Below are 25,476 nucleotides of genomic sequence, written 5' to 3' on the forward strand. Positions count from 1 at the left end.
AACCCAGGAGGCGGAGGTTGCGGTGAGCCGAGATCGCGCCATTGCACTCCAGCCTGGGTAACAAGAGCGAAAACTCCGTCTTAAAAAAAAAAAAAAAAGATACTTCAACATAGAAAACAAAATAAAGGGTGACAAGACTTCCATACCATTTTATCTGGGTGATGGAAATAGGAAAGCTCGTTATGCTATTCTTTTTTGCTTTTGCCTGGATTTTTAGTGTGTGAAAATTTTCCTAATGACATTTTGAAATTTTAAAAGCCACTGGTGGCTTTGGGAGGCCCAGGCAGATCACCTGAGATCAGGAGTTCGATACCAGCCTGGCCAACATGGCATAACCCTATCTCTACTAAAAATACAAAAATTAGCCAGGCGTGGTGGTGGGCACCTGTAATCCCAGCTACTCAGGAGGCTGAGGCAGGAGAATCGCTTGAACCAAGGAGGCGGAGGTTGCGGTGAGCCGAGATCACATCACTGAACTTTAGCCTGGGTGACAGAGTGAGACCCCGTCTCAAAAAAAAAAAAAAAAAAAAAAAACCACTGGTAGGGCAGAGGGACAGGGAGCAATTCTGGACCCCACCATTGTCTTTTCCTGTCCCCAAACCTCTTTCTAGGCCCTCAACACTGAGCAGCTGGGACCAAGGAGAACACACGGGGGAGCCACTGTGGAGAGTCAGGCTCCTCCCAAGGGGCAAGCGCAGAGGTAGGACAAGAAGACCCAGCCTGACCCCAGCCTGGAGCTGCCAGCCCTGGCTTCATGAGCCCACAGGCCCCTATGTGCTCAGATGCTTCCCTTCCCGCTACAGCCCCTCTCACCCCATCAGAACTCCTCTGCACGGCCATGGCGGGGTTAGTAGCCAGGAAGAGCTGGGTTTCCAGCCCCAGGCCCAGTCTTTGGTGAGGATGTTCTAGCATCAAACCCCGAACCTGTACCCATCCAGGTGTCCTGGCTAGCAGCATCTGGGACATCAAGGCCTCAGTGAGGAACAGAAAAGTCAATACTCAACTTGGGCCCCCTCCTTCCCTACATGGAAGCCACTTCCTCTGGCTAGGATCTGCCCAACAAGGTCAGAACTGGACACTTCCACCACTGAGAAAGTCCAGGCCATGGCTCTTTAGCACCCTCCTCAGAAGGCGCTAGAAGGTTACAGACATGAGCAAGCACCATGCCCAGCCAGCCCTAGTCAGAGCTGGGGCAAAGAGGAGATGCTAAGCTCAGCGTCCGGAGACTACCCAGGGCTCAGAGGGTTAGGACAGTGTACCTCTCAGCTAGAGGAACTTCTCATCCCAAACTGTGCTGGACAACAAGGACACACTCTCCCGCATCCCAACACCCACTACCCCGACTCCAAGGCACAGATGAGAACCATCCTCAGGCAATCGATGCAAGAACAGCCCCTAAGCCCTTTGTAGGATCAGCTGACACCTCTCCCTCCGATGGAAGAATCCCCAAGAGGCTGTGATCCTCATGCTCCTCAAATGTGGTCCCAGAAGACTAGGCCTCCTCCCGTCCAGCCCTGGACTGCTCGGGTCCACCCCTTCTTAGCCACTAGGCATAGGCAAGAGACACAGAAGAAGAGTGCCTTTCACCTTCGGCATCCAGCATCTTGGGGATGTCCAGGTATTTCTCTGCCACATCAAAAGCCGTGTTCAGATTTGTGAGTGGATCATCCTAGAGGGAGAAAGGAGGGAGGGATGTTAAAGTGAGAGCCATGACAAGTCACTGGCTACTCTCAATTGTGTGGTCACCCAAACTGGAGAGCAGAGAGGACTTTCTCCCAGCCCCAGCTCAGTCCTCAGGGGGCAGCTCCAGATGTAGAAGGCTGGTCTCACTAATGGGGCTCACTAGTTGGGGGTTTAAAGCATTCTCTTTCCCCCTTCAAGCTTCAGATTGTCAGGAAAATGGGGCAAAGGATATTAGTCTGCAGCCTGAGTCAAGGGTAGGAAAAAGCTGCTAAGAAAGGCGTGCTAGGGGCCGGGCGTGGTGGCTCTCAATTGTAATCCCAGCAATTTGGGAAGATAAGGCGGGCAAATCACCAGAGGTCGGGAGTTCAAGACCAGCCTGACCAACATGGAGAAACCCCGTCTCTACTAAAAATACAAAATTAGCTGGGCATGGTGGTGCATGCCTCTAATCCCAGCTACTTGGGAGGCTGAGACAGGAGAATCGCTTGAAGCTGGGAGGCAGAGGTTGCAGTGAGCTGAGATGGTGCCACTGCACTCCAGCCTGGGCAACAAGAGTGAAACTCCATTTCAAAAGCATGCTAGGAGCAGGGCACTGGCCTAGTCACCAAACATCCTGGCTTCTGGTTTCAGCTCTGCCTCCAGCCAGTGGGACTCATAGGCAGGTAACCTGACCTCAGCTTCTATATCCATAACTCAAGAGTTGGACTAGGGAGCTCTAAACTCTGAACTAGTCAAGGTTTGGAGCAGGAGCCCCTTTGGTGCTCACATTCCATGAAATTTGGGGGCTCCTTTAAATAGCCACAGCGTTGGACTGTTCTGGCTTCTGCTACCTTCTCAAGAACACTTAGCGGGGATTGGCAAGGATGTGGAGAAGCTGCAATCGTTGTGCAATGAACGCAACATAAACGTAGGTGGAATGTCAAATGGTACAGCTGCTGTGAGAACAGGATAGCGGTTCCTCAAAAAATTAAACATGGGATTACGTGGTCCCACAATTCCACTTGTGAGGGGATACTCAAAATAATTGAAAGCAAGTTCTCAAAGAGACAGTCATACGTCCATTGTTCACGGCAGCCAAGAGGTGAAAGCAACGCAAATGGCCATCAGTGGATGGACAGGCAGGAGATGCAGTGACACGTACAATGGAATTTTTTCAGCCTTAACAAGGTGGGAAATTCTGACACATGCTGCAACGTGGATGAACTTTGAAAATGTTATGTTAAGTGAAATAAGCTTGACACAAGGGGATACAGGCCGGGCACGGTGGCTGACGCCTGTAATCCCAGTACTTTGGGAGGCCGAGGCAGGTGGATTACCTGAGGTCAGGAGTTCGAGACCAGCCTGGCCAACACGATGACACCCCGTCTCTACTAAAAATACAAAAATTAGCTGGGTGTGGTGGCGTGTCCCAGCTACTCAGGAGGCTGAGTGGGAGAACTGCCTGAACCTGGGAGGCGGAGGTTGCAGTGAGCTGAGATTGTGCCATTGCACTACAGCCTGGGTGACAGAGCAAGACCCCATCTCAAAAAAAAAAAAAAAAAAAAACAAACAATTATATATCCTATTCTGTGATAGTTATACCTGTTTACGAAGGGCTGCTGGAAGCAATATTAAAAGTCTCCTGGCCACCGAGAAGCAAGAAGCCCTTCCTGGAGGCCAAGGCAAGGCAGGAGCTGCACTGGACACTGTGCTCTCCAGTGTCAAGGTCAAGTACACACACACAAGGCCAGCCGCTCCTTGAAGTCCCCGTGCCAAGAGGTTTGAGCAAAGACAAGCAACATTCCAACCCCAACTCCAGGTCACCAACTGGGGACATGGGAAGGGCCTTTCCCTGGATGGCCATGCCACATGGCCTCTTGGCACCAAGATGGACCAAGAGGAAACCTGGAGAGTGTGGTCAGAGGGTCCAGGAGGGAACCTGGAGAGTGTGGTCAGAGAGTCCAGGAGGGAACCTGGAGAGTGTGGTCAGAGGGAACCTGGAGAGGATGGTCAGAAGGTCCAGGACAGGCTTCTCCAAGGTCCAGGGCAGTGTGTTCCAACCACCTCAGACACCGAGAACCACCATGAGGCTAGAAACACAGCTCCCACCTCCTCATCTGTCCCCGCTCCACACACCCGCTCAAGAAAATCACTAGCTTCACGCTGAAGGCGGGAGTGAAACCAAAAGAAAATCTCCAGCCAAACTTGAGCAATAAAGGAAAGCAACCCACGGCGGGGACAAGCTGCCCAGGACTTGTCCAGGACTGCACAGCAGCTCAAGGACAAGGCGAGGATGAAACGTCTCTTAGAATATGCGATGCTTTAAATTATGAAAATAGTGTCTCCCCCTTACAAATCCCAGAAAAACAGAAGGGAGAAACACCACATATCATTCCATCCCTCTGACAAAGCTGCTGCCACAGCTGTGCTATTTTTCCTGGTGGGCTGTGTATGTGTTCAAGTACACACACACCACGCACAAGGGTACGGTAGCTGCCCTAATGGGGAAGGTGCTTTTCTCGTCACTTTGAGTTGGGGCTCTGTAGTAGTCTGAGAGGCCAACGCCGCTCAGGTTGGACCATGGACTGTCACAAAAGGATCCTAGTCCTGCTCTTTTCCCACCCTACCCACCAAGGACCAGAAGCAGGAGGTCAGGTTGGCACACATACCTTCCGCAGCTTCCCGTAGTCAATCAGCTCAGGCCGGTGTCGGTGGATCAAGGCACAGAAGCCAAGGCCATCCTTCCAGCTGCCCGGGGAGAGAAAAGGGGCAGGCTGGTTAATGGGGCGAACAAATGGGCAGCCAAGCACTAACCAGGGCAAAGCAGGAGTCTCCTGGACTCCAGAGAGATGGACACACAGAGCTCTTTGGGGCAGGAGTTAGAAGACAGGACGGGAAGGGCCATTTCTTCCTGCCGCAATCCCAGGCACTGGGCTCAGGACTTTGTGGGGAGGTTGCCAAGTTGAGATAAACCTGCCACATCCAACCCTCCCCCACCACCAAGGCCTATGGCTGTTCCAGAGCCCTGGGCTGGGACTTCCTGGAATTTTCCTTGGGGACGCTCCCAGGAGCAAAAGCGTCAACCAAAGGTGTATCAGGCAACAGCTCTGTCTTAGACACTGCAGGGAGAGAGACGGGGGATTCAGAGGAACAGCCACATCCCCTTCCCAAAGAAAGCTGCTTCTTCCCCCAACGCGCTCCACTTTGTTCTAAGCTGAGACTGACCCAGCCAAGGGGGTTTGGGAGCTGCTGGGGGAGGCGGCCAGGTTCTGCGAGAGCCCCTCGGCCCCCAGCACTCACCTTATGTGGAAGTTCTGGATGTTGACGTTTTTGTAAGGAGCTGTCTTTCTCTGACACCACAAGAGCAGCCCTTCCTTGGCTGAAGTCTCTGTGGGGAAGGGGATGGGCAGTGAGGTCAGAGGGCTGACTCAGTGGGGGGAGGGAAGGGCGCCAGCTCATGGGAGGCCCCACGGTGACCCCTAGATGCCAACCCCGAAGCCACTGAAGGAGGACCCCTGGCCATCAAGTCTTTCCTTTGACAAAGTTTGAGAAGTTCTTTGAGAAACAGAAAAAGCAAGCTGAGAAGCTTTTCAGAGCTAGTCTTGTGACACATGTAAATTTTGAGGTAACAGCTTTTCAAACTTCGAGAATTATCTCCCCCTACTTTCTACTTTCTTTTATTCGAAGAAATGGTAATGATACAAAATAAGTCGGCAACCTCTATCAGGTTGAGGAGGAAGGTTTGAGTGGTCCGGAAAAGCTACACATCCGGGGTCTCCAGACAGGGGATCCCACAGCCTAAGGGATGCACACAGCTGAGTGAGAAGAAAGCACTGGGACTCCTATATAGATTCTGTTTTGATCTAAAAAATGAGGTTTCCTTATATTTCCTACATGGATCAATACTGCTGCCGTCTGTGTGTGAAGCAGCCATGTGTCTGTGAGGTTAGGCAGGCAACTGAGGGGGCTCACGGAGCTCCCAACACAGAAGAGAGATTGTAGACCACACTACCCACTGATATGCTTTGGCTGTGTCCCCATCCAAATCTTGAACTGTAGCTCCCATAATTCCCACATGTTGTGGGAGGGAGTTGGTGGGAGATGATTGAATCATGGGGGCTGTTTCCCCCACACTGTTCTCATGGCAGTGGATAAGTCTCACAAGATCTGATGGCTTTATAAGGGGTTTCCTTGTGCTCTTGGCTCTCATTTTCTCTTTGCCTGCCATCATGTAAGAGATCGCTTCGCTCTCTCTTGCTCTTTCACCATGACTGTGAGGCCTCTCCAGCCACGTGGAACTGTGAGTCCATTAAACCTCCTTTTCTTTATAAATTACCCAGGCTTGGGTATGTCTTTACCAGCAGCATGAAAATGGACTAACACACCCCTGCATTCATGCCTGTGAACTGGAGGTTAAGGTACCCAGTGGACTGGATTCATGAATGATCTCAATTATTTTCAATGCACAAAACGGACTTAAAAATGACATTCAAGGGTTCCTACAAAGACCGTAACTACCTAAGCAAAAGCAGACAATGTAAAAATTGCCAAAGCTAATGCTTCTACTTAGCTTAAGCTCTCCGTCAGCTAAATCACAAGATTAACACAATGATGACTTCAGAGCTGACAAGAAGTCCACCCAAAAGAATCAAAATCATCAAGAAGACTATTTGAGAAATGGATTTACATCCATTATCATTAACAAGAACCACACTCCAGTTGACTACTATGGCCCTCTTTCAACCCTAAATACCAAGTACCTATAACCCAAACTTGGACCTCCGCATTGCTGTATCACAGTGTCAAACCAAGATCTCCATCACAAAGCAGCTGAATTGAATCCAGGTGGTTTTCATTAAGAAATTCATTTGATTAAAAACGTTTATAATTTCTATGACATTGAAACATAATATTTTAAAAATATCTCCATCTCATCTTGTAAAAGTTTGTTTCAGTATGTGTATTTTATCACATGCACAGAAATACACAAATATTATTATGCAAGATAAATACATGCATAGCAGACGTAAAGCTCAAAAACTACCCTAAGTGTGGGATCAAGTTTAGAGATCACTTCTCCAGACCATGACAGACCTTGCAGATCTGGGAAGTGACCACTAGAGGGTGCTATGGAAGCAAAGTAGAGGATGGGGTTAGCACCCCTCCTGGCACTTCCTCCCAGCAGCTGGCAGCTACCCAAGAGCCAGGTGGGTTTTCCAATATACTTCCCCATGGCAGCCTTGGGCTTTCCCAAAGTGGGGAGTTTCCCTGGGGCCAACATGCCTATGACAATCAGAATGGCAAATACTTCTTTTTTCTACATTGACTGGAAGAGAGGGCTGATGCCCAATACATGAGCAAGAAGCCCAGGACATGGCCCCTGATCAACATCCATTGCGCTGGGTGCGGGAGTTCTCCGGGCTAACCCCAGGGAGGAAGATGAGATGGTGATGGCAGAATGGAACAAAGCAGAAACCTACCTTCCACAGAGATGTCCTGGATGGCAAAGCGCAGGATGATGGTCCAGATCATGCCCAGGGTCATCTTCACATTCCCATCCACGATTTCTACAGAAACAGCAGCAGCATGCATCAGGAATGGCCTCGGCGGGGACGGAATTGACACTCCCTCAGCACCCACAGCACCCCATGCCCCATGCTAGGAATCCAAGACTCCAGAGCTCTACTTCTAGAGGGTACACCAGGGTTTTGGCTTGTTTTTGAGACAGGGTTTCGCTCTGTCACCCAAGCTAGAGTAGAGTGGTAAAATCGTGTCTTGCCACAGCCTCCAAATCCTGGGTTCAAGAGATCCTCCTGTCTCACCTTCTTGGGTAGCTGGGACTACAGATAGGCCATCACACCCAGCTAATTTTTTTAAATTTTTTGTAGAGACAGGGTCTTACTATATTGCCCAGGCTGGTCTCAAACTCCTGGGTTCAAATGATCCTCCTACCTTGGCCTCCCAAAGGGCTGGAATGACAGGCATGAGCTACCATGCCTGGCCTGGATGTTTCTTAAAGTTAATGCAAGAACTGTGACAGGTGCCAGAAGAGAAGTCTATTTGGGGCACAAAAAAGGTGTGATCAATCCTACTTGGAGACAGTGGGCAGATCAGGAAAGGCCACAGAGAAGCAGGTATTTGAAATCTTGATCAGTGTCCCCAGCCTGATAAAGAAAAGGGGGGGGATTTTTTTTTTTTTTTTTTTTTTTTTTTTTTGAGACAGTCTTGCTCTGTCGCCAGGTGCCAGGCTGGAGTGCAGTGGTGCGATCTTGGCTCACTGCAACCTCCAACTCCCAGGTTCAAGAAATCCCCCTGCCTCAGTCTCCCGAAGTAGCTGGGACTACAGGCACATGCTACCACGCCCAGCTAATTTTTGTATTTTAGTAGAGATGGGGTTTCACCATGTTGGCCAGGATGGTCTCGATCTCTTGACCTTTTGATCCGCCTGCCTTGGCCTCCCAAAGTGCTAGGATTACAGGCGTGAGCCGTTGTGCCCAGCCAGAAAAGGGGGAGAATTTTGTAGGGCTGAAGGCCCCACAGAGTTGTGAGGTGTCCCTTATGCTGTGCTGAGGCGCAGGATCCGAGAAATAAAGAGATAGGACACAGAAGTGCAAGGAAAATGCAGCTGGGCTTGAGGGGATTTCTAAGCAATCACAAATGTTCTGGCAATTCCGTGAGCTGGGGCTCTCTGGGCAATCACAGCTCTCAAAATAGCCACCCACACGTGAACAAACAGTGGAAGCAAGAGAAAGTCACAAACTTCAAGTTTTGTAAATTGCCATCTTGAACCATCCACTGACTCAACCTCACAATGCCATTAGTTTGGGTATTAAAACAGATTATTTTTTAAAAAATCAAACAACAGCTTCAAGATCAAACTAAGAGATAACTCACTATATTTAGTCTAAGCAGTACTTTTTAGACTTTCAGGTGCTACAAGTTCTATGAAGTAGATTTTTCTCTTTTTTTCCTTTTTTTCTGTACGAGGCCTAAAAACAGGGAATGAAACATAAATAAGCCCTATTTTAAGGAGCCCAATACATGGAGCAATTTATGGTCTTGTGGTTGAACAAGTGATACTCAAATGTAGATTCTTATCCCTTCATCACCTGCCTCCAGACCAGGAGATGGTAATCTGGTCCATGGTAAGACACATTTAGTTAACAGTAAGGTACCCAAAGAACATCTTATTTTTTCCTACCTGCAACATTAATTTTAGGGGAGACCCAACAGAACCATGAGAAGGATCAATTTCTAGGGAGTCCTGACTCTAGTAGGATTTGCATCCCACAAACCCTGAAACTAGAGTGGATTTCCATTAAGGACATTATACTAACATCTTAGCCCCTTTCCCAAAATTGAGGGCAACACTGTATGCTGTTCCACAACCAGCAGGGTGTAGTCCGTGGAGCAGTGTTTGGCCATAGCCACCTTCCATGGGGGCAGGTAACCCACTGAGTCTGCATGGGATGCTGAGCAAAGGAAGAAGTGTCCACTTTGGACATGGAATAGGATGTAACTCTTCTTGCAAACAGGGAAGTAAAAATGCCCCTCTCAGAGCCCCAGACACCAGGGGGCACAGTCCTACATCCAAGGGCTTGGATGGGAGAGAAACAGAGAGCTGTAGCAGCATGCAACCCCTTTTGCAACCAAGCAACACAGCCAGCCAGCATTTTGCAGTGCACACTGTGGGGAGGTAGAGCTACTTGTTAAGAATCAACTCATAGACCTGGCACAGTGGCTCAAGCCTGTATTCCCAACACTTTGAGAGGCCAAGACAGGTGTACTGCTTGAACCCAGGCATTCAAGACCAGCCTGGGCAACATGACAAAACCCCATCTCTACAAAAATACAAAAAGTAAACGACTGTGGTAGTGTGTGCCTATAGTCCCAGCTACTCAGGAGGCTGAAGTGGGAGGACTGCTTGAGACAAGGCAAAGGCTGCAGTGAGCTGTGATTGTGGCACTGTACTCCACCCTGGGCAACAAAGTGAGACCCTCTCTCTCAAAAAAAAAAAAAAAAGTAATCAGCTCATAAAGCTTTAATATTTTTAAAAATGTATTTTCATTTGTGACTTCCAGTGGTTTACAGAGTTCACCTAAATTGAAAAGACAAAAAGACTAAACTCTCAATAAATAGGCAAAAGAGTAAAATAAAACATGAAATACAAATCACCAATTCATAAGAATGTTCAATCTCACTTGTAGTCAAAGAAATAAGATCATCTTCCCAGCTATTAGTAAAGTTAAAAAGCAAAGTTAAGCTGGGTGCAGCAGCTCATGCCTATAACCCTAGCACTTTGGTGGGCCAAGGTTGGAGGATCGCTTGAGCCCTGGAGTTCAAGACCAGCCTGGAGACCTTGTCTCTACAAAAAAAAATGAAAAATTAGCCAGGTGCAGTGGTGCACACCTGTAGTCCTAGCTTCTCGGGAGGCTGAGGCAGGAGAGCTGGGGACTGAGCTCAGGAGTTCAAGGTTGCAGTGAGCTGTGAAAGCACCGCTGCACTCCAACCTACGAAAAAGAGCGAGACCCTATCTCTTAAAAACAACAACAAAAAAAACCCAGAGTTGAACAACCGCACACCTTGATGCCAGCAAGCCTACCACACTAGAAGTATAAATTGGTTTAAAAAACAATAATAATAATTTCTGGGAAATTAATCAATTAATCTTCTGGGAAAGAATTTGGCCACAAGGAGCACACATTTTAAAGTTGCTCAACTTTTTGGCAGCAGAATTCTACCTCTAGGAATCTATCCCTAGCCAATGAAAGGAAATGCAGAGTAACGTTCCTGTATGAATGCACTTGCTGCGAGGCTATTTATCACAGCCCGCACTGGAAACCAAGCAAATGTACCCAGTACACAGAATGATCGAGTAAATCCCCAGACCCATCGCCCTCTGAGGAGACTTCCCCGGCTTCCCACCTCACTGAGAGTCAAAGCTGGGGGCCAGCAAGGCCCTCATGGTCTGGGGCCTGAACCTCTGATCCTCTCCTTCTCCTTCTCCACCTCCTCCCGCCTGCTCGGGCCTCCCTGAAGCTGCCCCTCCCTAGATACCGACGTGGCTTGTCCTTGCTTCCCGCCAGTTTCACTCACACACCCCCTTCTCATGGACTCCTCCCTTGACCACCCAAGTTCCTCCCTGCTTTGGTTTTATCCATCTGACAGGTGTACACATGTATTTTCTCTCTTTCCCCTCTAGAATGTAAGCCCGTTGAGAGTAAGAATATTTCCTGTTTTGCATCACTGCTTCAGAGTCCAGTATAAAGCCTGGCACAGGGAATGCCCTCCATCAGCAGCTGCTGAGTGAATGAATGAGTGAACGAACACTAACCACAAGCAGGGAAATGGGCAGAGCTAACACAGGCCTGCCATTGGGCCCCTGAGAACATGATCGCCCTCAGTTTCTTCCAGGCCAGGGCCCAGACGAAGTACGACAAGCAGATGATGAGGCCAGACGCGGTGGCTCAAGCCTGTAATCCCGGCACTTTGGGAAGCCAAAAGTACAGCGGATCACTTAAGGTCAGGAGTTGAAGACCAGCCTGGCCAACATGGCGAAACCCTGTCTCTACTAAAAATACGAAAATCAGGCAGATGTGGTAGTATGTGCCTGTAATCCCAACTACTCAGGAGGCTGAGGCAGGAGAATCGCTTGAATCTGGGAGGCAGAGGTTTCAGTGAGCTGAGATTGTGCCACTGCACTCCAGCCTGGGCAACAGAGTGAGACTTGTCTCAAAAACAAAACAAAAAAGACAATGAATGTGGCCATTAACAATTACATCATGAGTGTTTAATGACTTAGAAAAATGTTTTAACATGGAAAGTGGGAAAAGCAGGTAAAAAAATTCATAAACAGTGTTTCAAATATAAGGGAAAATTTTATTAAGCCTAGAAAAATGCTCCAAGTAGTAATCCCATGGCTTGGCCTTCCTAGGGGTGGGGCTGCAATGCTAGCCCTCCCCTGGTCCCCACATGCTGCCCCACTCTGTGACTGCCAAACTCCAGGGCCTCCCACTAGCTCTGAGCTCAGTGCCTGCAGACCTGCCCTCCTGGAGCCCTTCCAGGACTGGGAGAGGCAGGTGGCTTCTTTTTGGGGTCTTGCCTACTTATTCCTCTTCTCCTTCCCCAGAAACCCCCCAGAGAATTTTGCTTATTGTATTCTCATTCACACCAAAGGCATAGTTTCACTCTAGAAAACAGAGGCACCAAGCAGGAGCAGAGAGAGTAGGGTGTGCTTAACTAGCAGCTCAGGCATGCCCAGCCCCAGTTCCCACCTGACTCCCATCCCATCCACTCTCCTTCCCATTCCCTGGCATGGCAGGTCTTGTATTCAGGGCCTCCGGCTTCTCACTGTTTGCAGCAGGGACGCCCTGTCTCACAGGCAGTTTTATGTCAGGGGCTGCTTGGAAGACTGGGCCCAAAGGGAGGGTTCCAAGGCCTCAACTGGGCTTCATGGGAAAAATCTTGATGACGGATTAACACTGTCTGCCCTTCCTGATCGACAGCAAGCTATGAAGCTGCTCGCATCCCATTTACTGAGAACCTGTTTCTCCCTCCTCCTCCCTCCAGGGACACCGTCATCTGCTCAGTGTTCAGATGGCAGAATGAATACTGCAGAAATTCCATGCGACAGAAACTAGAACCCCAGGCGCCACCACCTCCCAGACCAATGCTGTGGTACAGCACCCACTGCCTCCCATCCTAAGGATACATGCTATCTCACTGAGACCACCTCCACGCGCACAGCACCCAAACCCTCGGGCTCTACCTGCCCAAAGATCTTAAATACAAAATCTTTTCGAGTTCTCTCCCCTAGTTAACTAAATTGCAACCACTCAACCAGGCCACGTCCCAATTCCATGGAGTCCAGGCATTCTAGAACCGAATATTGTAGGGGAGGCCCTCAGGAGCTGCTCTAACCTCCCCCTGATGTGTGGAAGTTCCTTGCCTCCAGCGCCCATGTGCACACCTTCAGGGAAAGGGAACTCATGACCTTCCCAGAGCCCTGTTTCCATTTCCCAAGGCTCTGCATGTTACCCAGAGCCAACCTACCCATGGGGTATCTCTTCTGGGCCTGGTTCTGCCCTTCAGAGTCAGCCAGAGGTCTTAGTCTTTGCACTGCATGATAATCCTTCAAAGACCTTGGCAGGGGGTGAGGGGGTGTGCCCTGCTGGGCCTGGTCTCCATGGCCACAGCCCTCAGCAGCCCAGGAGAGACCACCTGCAATGTGCCCCGGCTCGCTTCCAGGAGAGCTCATTTCAGGCGATCCGCCCATTGCCTTTTATTTTATAACCTACATCAAGAAACTCCATTTCAATTTTAAAAGCTGGCAAAACACCATTTTCAGCCTCATCTAGTTTCTTGGCTCAACAGAGCAGCCATCGTGGCATGATCTAGGTGCTCAGCCTGATGGGGGTGGATGATTTCAGACCTGAAAGCCGCAGCTGAAAACACTGGCTCCTCAGGGCAGGGAGAAGGTAAAGAATATCTCATTTTAAAGGAGGCTTTTCGGCCAGGCACAGTGGCTAATGCCTGTAATCCCAGCACTTTGGAAGGCCGAAGTAGGCGGATCACTTGAGGTCAGGAGTTCAAGACCAGCCTGGCCAACATGAGGAAAACCCATCTCTACTAAAAATATAAAAATAAGCCAGGCGTGGTGGTGCACACCTATAATCCCAGCTACTTGGGAGGCTGAAGCAGAAGAATCGCTTGAGCCTGGGAGGTGGAGGTTACAGTGAGCCGAGATCACGCCACTGTACTCTAGTCTGGGCGACAAAGTGAAACCCTGTCTCAAAAAATAAAAAATCAAGGAGTCTTTGCAAATCTTTAGAGAAGCTAGGCCTGTGTCAAAGGAAACAGGAAAACTGAGGCTGCCAGGTGAACGGCCTTCCCAGCACAGCAGCGGCAGTGAGATGAGCGTTCCCGCTCCTCACTCCGGAGGCCAGCACAGCAGGGGCAGGCTTGATCTGCCATCTCATTACTGAAGACAATTTGACGTGAAAGGTCTATCCTGGGTCCCCACCCGGGAGGCAGCGCTGCCGACAGTGACAGGAAGAGGGAGACCTCAGCCCTGGAGCCTGAACACCTGGGTTTAACCCTGGCTTTGCCCCATAGAAGCAATCTGGTTCAGAGCCTGGGCTCTGCTGACGACACTCTTCCACTCTAGCAACTTTCCCAAGCCTGAGTTTCGTTAAGTGTAAAATGTGGCTAGTGATACCCATCCTATGAGCCCATCGTGAGGGTAGAAGGAGACGGCCCGTGTAAAGCATCCTGTCTAGCCAACATAGAGCTGGTACTGGGTGAGTGCTACTCTCTCCCGCCTTCCCCTTCCCTGCCCTCCTTCCCTTTGGTAGAGGCTTAAAAAAAAAAAAGAAAGTTGTTTTAATTTAGTTGCCAAATATTTCTTTTCAAAAAATCTGGATTTTCTGGCTTCTTTAGAAAAACTGGTAGATCTAGCAGCAGTGGACCCACACAGCAACTTGTGACGTCCACAAGGACCCATCCCGCCAAGGACACGATTCTCCAGTTCACCACAGTCCCTACCCACCCCTGCCACTCATCCCTGAGCCACTTCACAAATTCTCTACACTTCCCTGCCCTAGTGGGCATCTGAGCCTGCACCAACCACCTGGGTGACTCTCTTTGGCTTCCCACACCTGCTTAGTTATAATTTTTTCTGCCAAGTCTTGATTGCTCCCTAATAAAACAAATTGTTCTTTTCTTATTATAAGGCAGAGAACATCCTCCTAATCACAAAGCAGAGTATACTGCTATAGGTAAGTCCTCTGAACATTTATTGAGCACCTAGTGTGTGCATCACACTGCTGGGAGCTGGGGCCACAGGATGTAGAAACCATGGTTTCTGCCTTTGAGAAGCTCACAGCCAGTGGGGGAGATGCTAGAATCCACAAGGTGCCTCCCATGACCACCTTGGGCACTGGCCTGAGTTCCAGATTAGGCAGAGGTGAGTGAAGTTTTTTGTAGAGAGCCTGGTAAGAAATGTTTCTGGCTCTGTGGGCCATATAAGCTCTGTAGCAACTACTCAACTCTGCCATTGCAGCACAAAAGCCACTGATGATACGTTGACACAGTGTGCTGTGTTCTAGTATTTCCAAAAATCCGAGTCAGCTGGACTTAACACCCAGGCACTGCAGTTTGCCGAGCCTGTGTTAAAGTCCTCAATTTGCTGTATCAACATAATACCCCTCCATTTCTAGAAGAGAGGGGACTGTGAGCTTCAACCAGAGAGGAGACCTGCTCCCGTGGACTTACCAGGAGCAAGACCCCTGCCCCTCCAAGGAAAGGCCACTCTCTGGGGGCATTTCTCTGGTGTCACGAAGACCTCCATTTGAGTTTTGGCTTTGCCACTTACGGCGGAACTTTGCGCAAGTAATGTAATCTCTTTAAGCATCTTTTTTCTTATTACAAAATGGGGAAAATTAATTATTAGAGCTACCTCACAGGGTTATCGTGAGGATTAAGCATACGCCATGGCGTGAGCAATCCATTCTCACAGCCGCCATGTGTCTTGAATGAATGAAAGACATTTGTTCATCTTTAGGTCTGTGGCATCATGCAGCAGGTGCCCCATAAATACTTGCTAAATCCATGGTCACAGGACTGAAGGGGCCCAGATACAAGATTTTCTGCCCACTCTAAATGACCCACTCTCAATTTCTCAGAGCCGCCACCATGCACACAAGAAATTGCACTACCTTCTTTTAATCATTAAGAACATGCTAATATAGCTTTCTTTGGGAGTGTTTCTAAGTAAAAGTTAAAGAGTTAGGAAGCCACACTGCAGGGAAATGCTACTAAAAATGCGCCTAGAGACTTCTGGACTTGAGTCTTGGCAGGGCCCCAGGGAGCCTCGGGGTGGCCTCCAGCCTCCACCAGCCTGCATCTGCACACCCTTTCCAGCCCACACACAAATCCTCCGCTCCAGGCAGCACCGTGCGGTCAGCTCTCCGGATGGGAGAGGTGGCACGCCACACACACAGGACTCCACAGAGCAAGGACGTGGCTAAGCGGGTGCAGGCACAGGAACAGGGGTCTGAGTCCTTGGTGTTGGGCAGGGCTGAGACTAGAAGAAAAGTGCTGTTGCAATATGAGGCATCCACAGGTGACCAGATGGAGGTGTTGGGGGCCCCACTGCCCAATGCCCCCAAGCGATGCATGGGCCCAGGAGGCGGTGCAAAAAAAGGCCAAGAGAACCAGGAGGGCAGAGAAAATCAGACTCCTGGGGCCACCAGAGGCAGGCTTCACTCACCTTCAGCTCCAATGGACACCAGTTTGACGCCTTTGCTTGCTATGAAATCCAGGGCCTTGTTGACGTTGGAGATCTTGTGCACCCTCATCTTGCCTCGCTCTGGCTTGGCCAAGCGTTCGCCTGTTCAGATCAAGAGGGAGGAAAAGGAAAGTGAGAGGCTGCGACCCAGGGGCCAGGTCTCCTCTCACTACACCCTCATCCAAGGCACAGCTTAGCTAGGCAGGAGTGTGTGCACGTGTGCACGTGTGTGTGCGCCCACATGCCGCTCAGGTGCTGGAGAATGCCACCCTGGCAGGGGATGAGAGGGAGACTCTATGCTGCCTCTTCTTTCTTCCACTTCTCAGATCCAAATCTGCTTGCATCCACTCCACATTTATTTACCAAGCCCCTAGTGCATGCCAGGGATTTGGCTGGGTGCTAGGAATAGGGGGGTGAACAAAACAGTTTCTTGCCTTTATGTAATTATAGTCCAGTAGGAGAGACAGACCTTAAATAGAGAAACACAAATAAATATAGACAATGAACAAACACAAACAAAGATCCATGCTCTTCAACAGAGGAGGAAGAGGAAGGAGGAACTGAGGTGTGGTCAGGAGAGGTCTGAGTCTCTGAGGCCAGGCAAAGACTGCAGGGAATGGTGATCAAGGCAGAAGGAAAAGTAAATGCAAAGGCCCTGAACTCTTTCCAGTCTTCCCTTTGCCCTGGGAGGAGGGTATCGGTCACTCAAGTATTGAGGATGTCCCTGGTGTTTAAATGGAGTCGCCTATAGCAGCCTGTCCTCAGTTGAGAACCACAGTTCTTGTCCTGTTAGGCCACCTCCTGTGGGCACCCAGGGCTCAGCTCCGGGTCAACCCTCCACCCCTACCTCCAGATTCCACATGAGAGCTTCCGCTGCTCAGGTTTCAAGCTCAGAACCTTCGAGAAAATAGAAGTAGAGGGCCAGGCATGGCTCACGCCTGTAATCCCAGCATTTTGGGAGGCTGAGGCAGGGGGATCACGAGGTCAGGAGTTCGAGATCAGTCTGGCCAATATGGTGAAACCCAGTCTCTACTAAAAATACAAAAATTATCCAGGCATGGTGGTGTGTACCTGTAATCCCAGCTACTAGGGAGGCTGAGGCAGGAGAATCGTTTGAACCCAAGGGGTGGAGTTTGCAGTGAGCCAAGATTGTGCCACTGCACTCCAGTCTGGGCAACAGAGAAAGACTGTTTCAAAAAAAATAAATAAATAAATAAATAAATAGAAAATAGAGGTAGAGGAGCTGGCTCTCCAAATACCCCATTTTATCCCAGAACAAAGAGCATCCAGGGACCTCCTGAAATGATCTAGAATTTTCTAAGTGCAACATGTGGCCATACCTAGGGAAGGGGTACATAGCTTTCAGGGTCTCTAAGGAGCCAAGGACCACAAAAGGCTGAGAACCACCATCGCAGAGACTGGAACTCAGGCCCCTTGTGCCTGCCCTGATCTCCCAACCAGTCCCTCTGTCTCTACAGCAGGCTAACAGTCTGACTGTGAGGGCTCCAGGGACCAGCCACTGGGATTCTGGGCCAGGCCCACCCTGTCAGAGCAGCACCTCTCCAGGTGGCCTCCCAGCAGCCCGCTAGCTTCTGGAAGACAGCAGACTTCCTGCCACAGATGGGATCTGGCTGTCAGCTCCTAGGGAAGCACAGCTGTTTTTTAAATTAAATCAAGACTTTCCCCTCGGGGCCCACCCAAGGCTCTGGCTGCAGTCTAGCAAGGTACACCAGCATTTCCTGTCCAGGGGAGATGGCACAGGGGCTCCCTCCCCACAGAATGGATGCAGGCAGCACCACGCCCCTCCCTGGAAGGCTGCTCCTGCTACAGCCCCAGCCCTTGGGGCCTGACTGGCTAAGCGGAGCTCCCCAGCCATTCAGCTGCTGTGCACACTGGCTGGAACGGGACTTCTGCAAAAGACAGTGGAGGAGGCAAGGGTTAAACATGGGAAAATGGGAAAAGCTTCCCAGGCCTGGGCCAGTGGCTCTTAAACATCGGTCAGCACAAAATCACCTGGAGAACTTGCTAAACTGTGGCCGTCCAGTTCCTTTCCCCTCTAAGTTTGTGACTAGGAGGTCTGGGGTACAGTTTGGAAATCTGCATTTTGAAAAGCAATCCTGCTGATTCTGGTGTGGGTGGTCCAGGGACCACACTTCAAGAACCTCTGTAGGCAGCGTCCCCTCCTTCTCCTCATCCTGGGGCACACTACGCATCTCCAAAGATGATCAGGAGAAAAAGGTAACATTTCACAGAACAGATCTTCCAGCCCTGGGAAAGAGACATATGACTTACAGAAGTGCACAGGCTCCCCTAGGCATAGGTCAGACCCATGCAGCAGGAACACACTGAGTATCGTGTGGACAAGCCCAGCTCTGGGCACTCAGTCGTTCTAATGTTCCCGGAGCACCACCTATGGGCCTGGTGCCGTTCTAAGCACCTGGCACACAGAGAAGATGGCCTGCCCCAAGAGCTCAGTGTGGAGCGGAGAGGAAAACAAGCGAACCAAAAATGATTACGCTTTGTGGTAAAAGACACAGCGAGGAATTAATGGGGTATTACAGGTGCTGGGGAGCGGGGCGGGGAGAGGAGGCAGGGCACAGTCCACTCAGATTAGGCGAGAGGGGAGGGGTGAAGCCTTCTTGAAGGACACCCTCAAGCTGAGTTTTGAAGAATGATAAACAGTAAGGCCAGACTTGTTTACAATTGGGGAAGGCTGGCGGGGGAGGTAGGAAGCAGGGACATTCTAAAAGGCAGTTAGAGGCCAGGTGCAGTGGTTCACGCCTGTAATCCCAGCACTTTGGGGGACTGAGGCCTGACCTGAGGCCAGGAGTTCAAAATCAGTCTGGACAACATGGTGGAACCTCATCTCAAAGAAAAAAAGGAAAAAGAAAAGAAATAAAAATAAATAGAGGCCGTTAGAGGAAAATAGTATGGTGGCTCCTCAAAAAATTAAACAGGGAATATACAAAAAAAAAGAACTGAAAGAGGGATTTTAAAAATATTTATTTGTACACCCATGTCCCAGCATTATTCACAGGAGCCAAAAGGTAGAAACAACCCAAGTGTCCACCCTCAGATGAATGAACAAAATGTGGGGAGCCATTAAATATTTGTAACTCATACGTACAATGGAATATGATTCAGCCCTACAAATGAAAGGGATAACAGGCCGGGTGAGGTGGGTCACGCCTATAATCCCAATATTTTGGGAGGCCGAGGTGGGCAGATCACCTGAGGTCAGGAGTTTGAGACCAGCCTGACCAACATGGTGAAACCCCATCTCTACTAAAAATAGAAAAAAAAAAATTATCTGGGAGTGGTGGCACATTAACATGCCTGTAATCCCAGCTATTTGGGAGGCTGAGGCAGGGAGGCAGAGGCTGCAGTGAGCTGAGATCGCGCCATTGCACTCCAGCCTGGGCAACAAGAGCGAAACTTCATCTCAAAAAAATAAAATAATTAAAAAACAAAAATAAGGGCAGTTAGAGTTTGTGCAAAGGCACAGGGAACTAAAACAGCATGTCATCTGGGGAGAACCGCACGTCTCCCCTGGCAGAGGATCTGAGGTCTGATACCTTTTTGGGAATAGTTAGTTAAAAACAAAGCAGGTGCCAGCTCATGCAGGATCCCTCAAGCTATGCTAAGGAATGTGGACTGCAGGCTCAAAGCCCTGGAGAGGCGCCGGGGGCTGAGGGCTGTGAGCAGGGAACAGCATGACCATATTTGGACTGACTGTCGGGTGAGCCCTCTGGCTACAGCGATGGGGGTGGACTGCCAGGAGGAGCTGGGTCGAAGGCTTTGTGGCATCATCTAGGTGAGAGTTCACACAGGCCACACTGACACCACAGCAGCAGGGGTTGAAAGAAGGATCGGGAAGAAGGAATCAGAATGAACAGAACATCAGTAACAAGTTACAAAGAAGAGCTGTCTATGATCCCAGCTTGGGTGCAGAAGAACAAGACTCTGGGAGGGAAAAGAGGTTTGCTAGGGCAGGAGTGACAGAAGCACAGAGTTTTGGACATGCTGAGAGGATCGTGTGGGACATCGGGGTGGAGACGCCCAGCAAGGTTCGGTATTTGAGAGGCAGCTCGATAGGTCTAGGGCTCACTGGCATCAAGGCGAAGAGAAAGTGAAGAGAGTAGCTACGATGGCCCAGTATATCAACCAAGGCTAGACTCACGGGACTCCCACCCTTTAAGGGCTGGTGGCAGAAAGGCACTCATAAGCAGGCTGAGATGTGCGTGCCTGGAGAGCTGTACCTCTAGACATCTGGACAACCCAGGGGCTAAGGAACGGCCTGGGTCACCTGGATACAGGTAGATAAGTAGTAATGGAGCCAAGGTTTGGAGACAGTCACCCACAGTTAACATTATTGGCCACAGAATCCTGGTACTGGGGAGAAGGAACCTCAGTTCCTTCAAACCACCCCTGACCTTTTTTTTTTTTTTTTTTTTTTTTTAGCAAATGAGGATGCTGAAACAGAAAAGGCAAAGCAACTTGTCCAGAGCAACTGGATGGCTGGCAGCAGAACCAGGACTCAGACCAGATCCAGGCTCCTAGTATGAATTCAAACATATCATCTCCAACTTGTTTCAAACAGACCCAGAACCAGCTGTGCCCATGGGCAGAGCAGACGTCAAGGTGTCAGGTAGAGCCCACAGGCAGCACCTCGTCCTGGGCCAGGGTCTGCCTCACCTGAGATGACCTCCAGCAGCAGCATGAGCTTCAGGCCATCCCGGAAGTCCTCTTCGATGTTCTCGATTTGTGTCCCTGCCTTCCGGAGGTGGGAGTTACACCATGCCGTGAATGTCTGGGCAGAGAGAAGAAAGGCAAGTCATCAGGGGGCTGGTGTTGTCATCCTCATTGGACAAGCCATTTAACGGGGTCGGAGGGTTGGCAGTGGACAGCCACTCAGCAGAGCCTCTCGACACAGTTGTCCCACCATGGTCTCACTCACTGCATCAACCAAGTGCTGAGCTCTCCACAGGGCAGCAGCCTAGGGGCTCTATACAGAGCCCACTGCATGGGTGGGAGCCGGCAGGAGAGATGAAGCAGTAAATTCCCTTAACATCCACCTCCCAGCCCTCCCTCAAAGACATTATGCCCACCCGTATTTGAAAATGCCACAATTCCATTCTTACAAGTTACCTCTTAGATTATAACATTTGGTTTCAATCTTCACAGTTTTAAGACAGAGTACCCAGAAGTAACATATTAAGCCCTGTTGATACCTTAGGGTAAATTAGTATATTAAATCCTTTCTCACTTGGCAGCCAACTAAGAGAAAGGAGTAATAAGTTTCACTAGGGCAGAATTCAGACACAGGGTGTCAGGATAAGGGGGAAGAAGAGTAAGCACCCCAATGTCAATCTGTGTGTATTTTAGGTGGGGATAGGGGCACCTTAAGCTGCAAAAGCATGAGGAGTTCCAGAAAGGGAATGTAAGAAGGTTAAATCAAAGACGATCAGCTTCATAGTTACTTCTCTATTAAGCAGATCATGATCAGGTGAGGCGGCAACCAAGCCATCCTGTGCCAACAGCACCACCTGGTGGCTCAAACAGGAACAGGGTGTCTCAGCAGACATGAGAAACAAAAGCATGCATCTCAATTTCACACGTCCATCTAAAACAGTGTCTCTCCCCAGCTGTCACAGTCTGTGGCAATCAGAGAGAAGGGCTCCCTTGCTTTAGATCTAAACCATTCATTGGCAACTCCAGACTTCTCTGCACCAAATGGCACTACCAATTACATGGAGCTCACCCAACACCAGAGCCATTCAGCTCTCTTCCCACCTGCCCTGAAAAGTTCAAAGGGTGGGCGGTGTGTCATTCATGTGATAGTAGGAGCCACACTAGAAATACTCTTCCTCCTAGGGAAGGTCACAGCCTCATGATCCACACCACCCCTTCCTCCTGCCTTGGGGAACTCCAAAGTGAAGTGGCAATGAGTGGTCAGGAAGAGGGAAGAACATTACACCATTGAGTATGGGGGAAAAGAAATGCCTGCTTAGATTTAGAAGCAAAGGTTGTAGAGCCTGGGAGCAAGAAAGGGAGCAGGGGGATGGAAGCTATCACTCCACACAGGTGGGGAGAAAGGGACAGCATTATGACAGCCCCTGACTTTGGGCTTAATCTTTCAATCATGTCTCATTAGTAACTTACCAATACAGAATATCTCTCTCCCTGCAAACATATCTCCACTCTGCAGGCCAGCCTACTCCCATGATGAAGAGAAAAGTGATATTGTGCTACCTCGGAGCTTTGGGAAGACTGGCACACAGATCGGGGGTGGACGGGGGAATACAATGACTTCCAACATCCTCTCTATCTTGTTTGGCTAACTCGCTCATCTTTCAAGATTGGGTAGAGATACCACCTCCTCCAGGGAGCCTTCCTGATGAACACACCCACAGCACCCTGCATTCACCCATTATTGCCTAGCCACTTGTCAGCTCCACACCTGGGAGCTCCAGGAGGTAGAAACTCAATGTTCACCTTTATATCCCAGAGACCCAGGGCACAGAGTCAGGGACATAGCAGTGAGCTACAGAGCAAAAGTCCCTGCCTCTGAGCAGCAGACATTCTAGTGGGTGTTAAGAATTGGGCAGCCGGGTGAAGGCAAAGGGGGAGACCGGATGCAAAGCTGAGAGAGTCCTGGGATTTCCAACTGCACCTTGCGGGTGGGGCTGAATGCTCTCCAGGCAGGGGGTGATGGGACAAACAGTGCTCTTAGGGACCCTCTGGACCCAGAAGACAGCTCAGAGGAAAGCGGACGCAGCAGGGGAGGGAAGCATATGTACGGGGCATCCTTCCTCCGGCACTGGCACTGCAGGAGGTGAGAGGGCCTTTAGCCTTTACCCTTATTTTCTTTTAACTTCTTTTTTATTGGTAGAAAAAATATTAAAGGATTTTTAACTCTTTAAAACAAATATAATTCATTTTGGTTTTGCACATTCTCTCCTAGCTATCATCTGTCCACACTGTGGGTCTGCCTGGCATCTTCACGTCGCGCATTCACCCTGGGGTGGGCGGTCTTTTCTCATTCATCACCATCTTGGCCCTCCCCAGCACCCACTCCCGGGCCCACAGCGCTGAACCTTCAGCCTAAGGTTTTCTACTCCCTTGAGGGGAACCACGTCAGCCCCAGCAACTCGAAGGGATGCTTTCAGGTCCCCATGTGGCCTGAAACACCCAGGGTCCTGGCAGCCACTGCCCTGTGCCCGCCCAGCTGAGGGCTGTAAATTCTCACTATTTACTACCCAGTTGTGGAGGGGGTTGGGGTGAGATAAAGGAGGAAGAGGCTGCTGTTGTAAAAAGACACTGCTTTTGAAAGAGGAAAAGCGCTGTTGAAAGCAGCCAGCCCCCTTTCCTGGGGAAGCCAGGCTTAGCCCTGGGAAACAAAACACACCTGTGTTTGCTGGGAACTCCTGGACAAAGCCCCGGAACACAGCTTTACTAAAACCGCCAGTTCCCAGAGGCCCCATGAGATTACTGCCTTGAAGGGGGCTCTGAGCACCTCTCAAACTGGGAAGTTTCCCCAACAAGCAGCACCCACCGGAAAGTTTAGGCAAGAGGAGGAAATGGTGGCAGTAAGTCAGTGATTAACAACACGCACTTCGGGACGTCTCAGAGCTGGGTTCGGTTCTCTGCTCCACCATTTACTGCCTGTGTGACCTTCAGATTAACCTTCCTAAACTTCAGCTCCCTTCTCAGTAAAACAGGGAGAGTAACAGCACTTCATCAAAGTTAAAAAGATTAACTCAAAAATATCATAAAGAACTTGCCATTTAGTGAATGCTCAGTGAACAGTGGGGAGGAGGAAGAGGACTAGCTCCCCGAATTGTTCCCAGGGCCAGGTATCAGAGGACTCACTCCTCTGCGCTCCCACCCCACGTCCTCTCCCTGCCCCCAGCCACCAAACTCTCCGGTCGTGGGTCCCACCCCTCCACGCGATGTACTGTTTCCAAGATGACAACATGCAAGCTCTTTTTTTATTTTTTTGAGACAGAGTCTCTGTCACCCAGGATGGAGTGCAGTGGCATAATCTCAGCTCACTGCAACCTCCACCTCCTGGATTCAGGCTATTCTCCTGCCTCAGCCTCCAGAGTAGCTGGGATTACAGATGCATGCCACCACACTCAGCTATTTTTTTTGTACCTTTAGTAGAGATGAGGTTTCATCATGTTAGCCAGGATGGTCTTGATCTTCTGACCTCGTGATCTGCCCACCTGGGCCTCCCAAAGTGCTGGGATTACAGGCATGAGCCACTGCACCTAGCCCCAAGCTCTTTTTTGAACCAGTGCTAGTACATTCATGGGAGAGGGCTAAAACTGTGGCATGGGTACAGAAAACCAGGGATTTCCACAGTGACCTCATGCACCCCTGCAGAGGAGGTCTGATGGCTGAACGCACACCATACAACTATATCCTCTCCTCCAGCCCCGGGCTGCCTTGGTCTTGAGGCTCAAGCTCCAGTATGAGAGGGCGGCATCTGCTCCTTAGCAGTGCTCCACAGGTCCAGCAAGGAAGAAAAGGCCAAAGCCACAGGAGAGGCCCACACTAGAGACCCACAGCCCCAAGACCTCCAGCCTGGACGCCTAGTGAGGTGGACAGTGCTTCCCCAGCAAGTTTATGGCCCAGCCCACATTTAAACAAAGGGTACAGGCCATTTTCCTGCCTCAGCCCCACCAGGCCCTGCCCTACCTGACCTTCCCTCACCCCAAGAGCCATCTTCAAGTCACCTCCTTGGGCCATGCCCAGGCTCACAGCCTGCAAAGGAGAGCTGGGACGGCAATCTTCAGTGGAGCCGCTCCATTCCAGAAATGGCTTCAGGGATGCCGAGAGGTCCCAGGAAAAGTCTTGGGACCAAGGACCACATTGGGACGTTCCTGCAGAGCAGCAGCAACAGCCTGCTCCCCTCTCTCGGCAGCCCTGTCTGCATTCCACCTGCCCCCGCCCTGCACAGCCTCGCAGAGCCCGGAACAGAGGGAGGGGCCACAAAACAGCCTGGACCCCTGCTCAGCCTCTCATGGACCTTGAAGCCACTACCCATGTCTAACGCAGTTTAAAGGTGGTTTCAGGAGGTGGAGAGTGTCCAGCCCTGTAGTTCAGGGTTGTAAAGAGGGCCCTGGCCAGGCTCCAACACAGGGGCCCCAGGCCAGGCCAGCGGCCATGGAGCTGGCCGTGGAAACCTGCAGCACAGGACTCACAGCCCTGCTCTCACAGATTCCACTAACATTTTTCCAGCATATCTTTCCCAAATATCAAGTTGATATGCTTCCTTTAAAATGTGTTGGAAAGGAATATGGCTTTTGAGAATGTGCCTTCCCTGCCCCCCAGCTCAGACACACTGCAATGTGACGTTAGCCACACAGGCCTCTTTGAGCCTCAGTTTTCACATCTGTAAAACGGGGGAAAATAGCATCTCCCAGGCATGACTGAGAGGAAGTTCCCTTATTCAGTAAATGATATTAACATAGGAATGTTGGTAATTTACTTGGATAACAATACAGTATCAAGGTGTCTGA

The 25,476-nt window shown here is 50.1% G+C and overlaps 1 protein-coding gene across 4 annotated transcripts in view; it reads right to left on the reverse strand.

Moving 5' to 3' along the window:
- ACTN1 (actinin alpha 1) overlaps nucleotides 1-25,476 on the reverse strand; it is a 107,304-nt gene that overhangs the window by 28,552 nt on the left and 53,276 nt on the right. For 3 of the 4 annotated variants that reach the window (XM_012438125.2, XM_012438124.2, XM_012438123.2), the window contains exons 2-7: nucleotides 20,645-20,759; nucleotides 15,932-16,051; nucleotides 7,143-7,229; nucleotides 4,963-5,050; nucleotides 4,332-4,410; nucleotides 1,588-1,669 (exon numbers count right to left, since the gene is read on the reverse strand). In XM_012438125.2, the coding sequence (XP_012293548.1) occupies nucleotides 1,588-1,669; nucleotides 4,332-4,410; nucleotides 4,963-5,050; nucleotides 7,143-7,229; nucleotides 15,932-16,051; nucleotides 20,645-20,759 (571 nt within the window). Of the gene's footprint in view, nucleotides 1-1,587; nucleotides 1,670-4,331; nucleotides 4,411-4,962; nucleotides 5,051-7,142; nucleotides 7,230-15,931; nucleotides 16,052-20,129; nucleotides 20,256-20,644; nucleotides 20,760-25,476 lie in introns of all 4 variants that reach the window. The other variant, XM_064374983.1, reaches the window with a different exon arrangement.

This window comes from Aotus nancymaae, unplaced genomic scaffold (genome assembly GCF_030222135.1).
Source record: "Aotus nancymaae isolate 86718 unplaced genomic scaffold, 86718_ANA_hifiasm-v0.15.2.pri h1tg000011l, whole genome shotgun sequence".
Lineage (NCBI taxonomy): Eukaryota > Metazoa > Chordata > Mammalia > Primates > Aotidae > Aotus > Aotus nancymaae.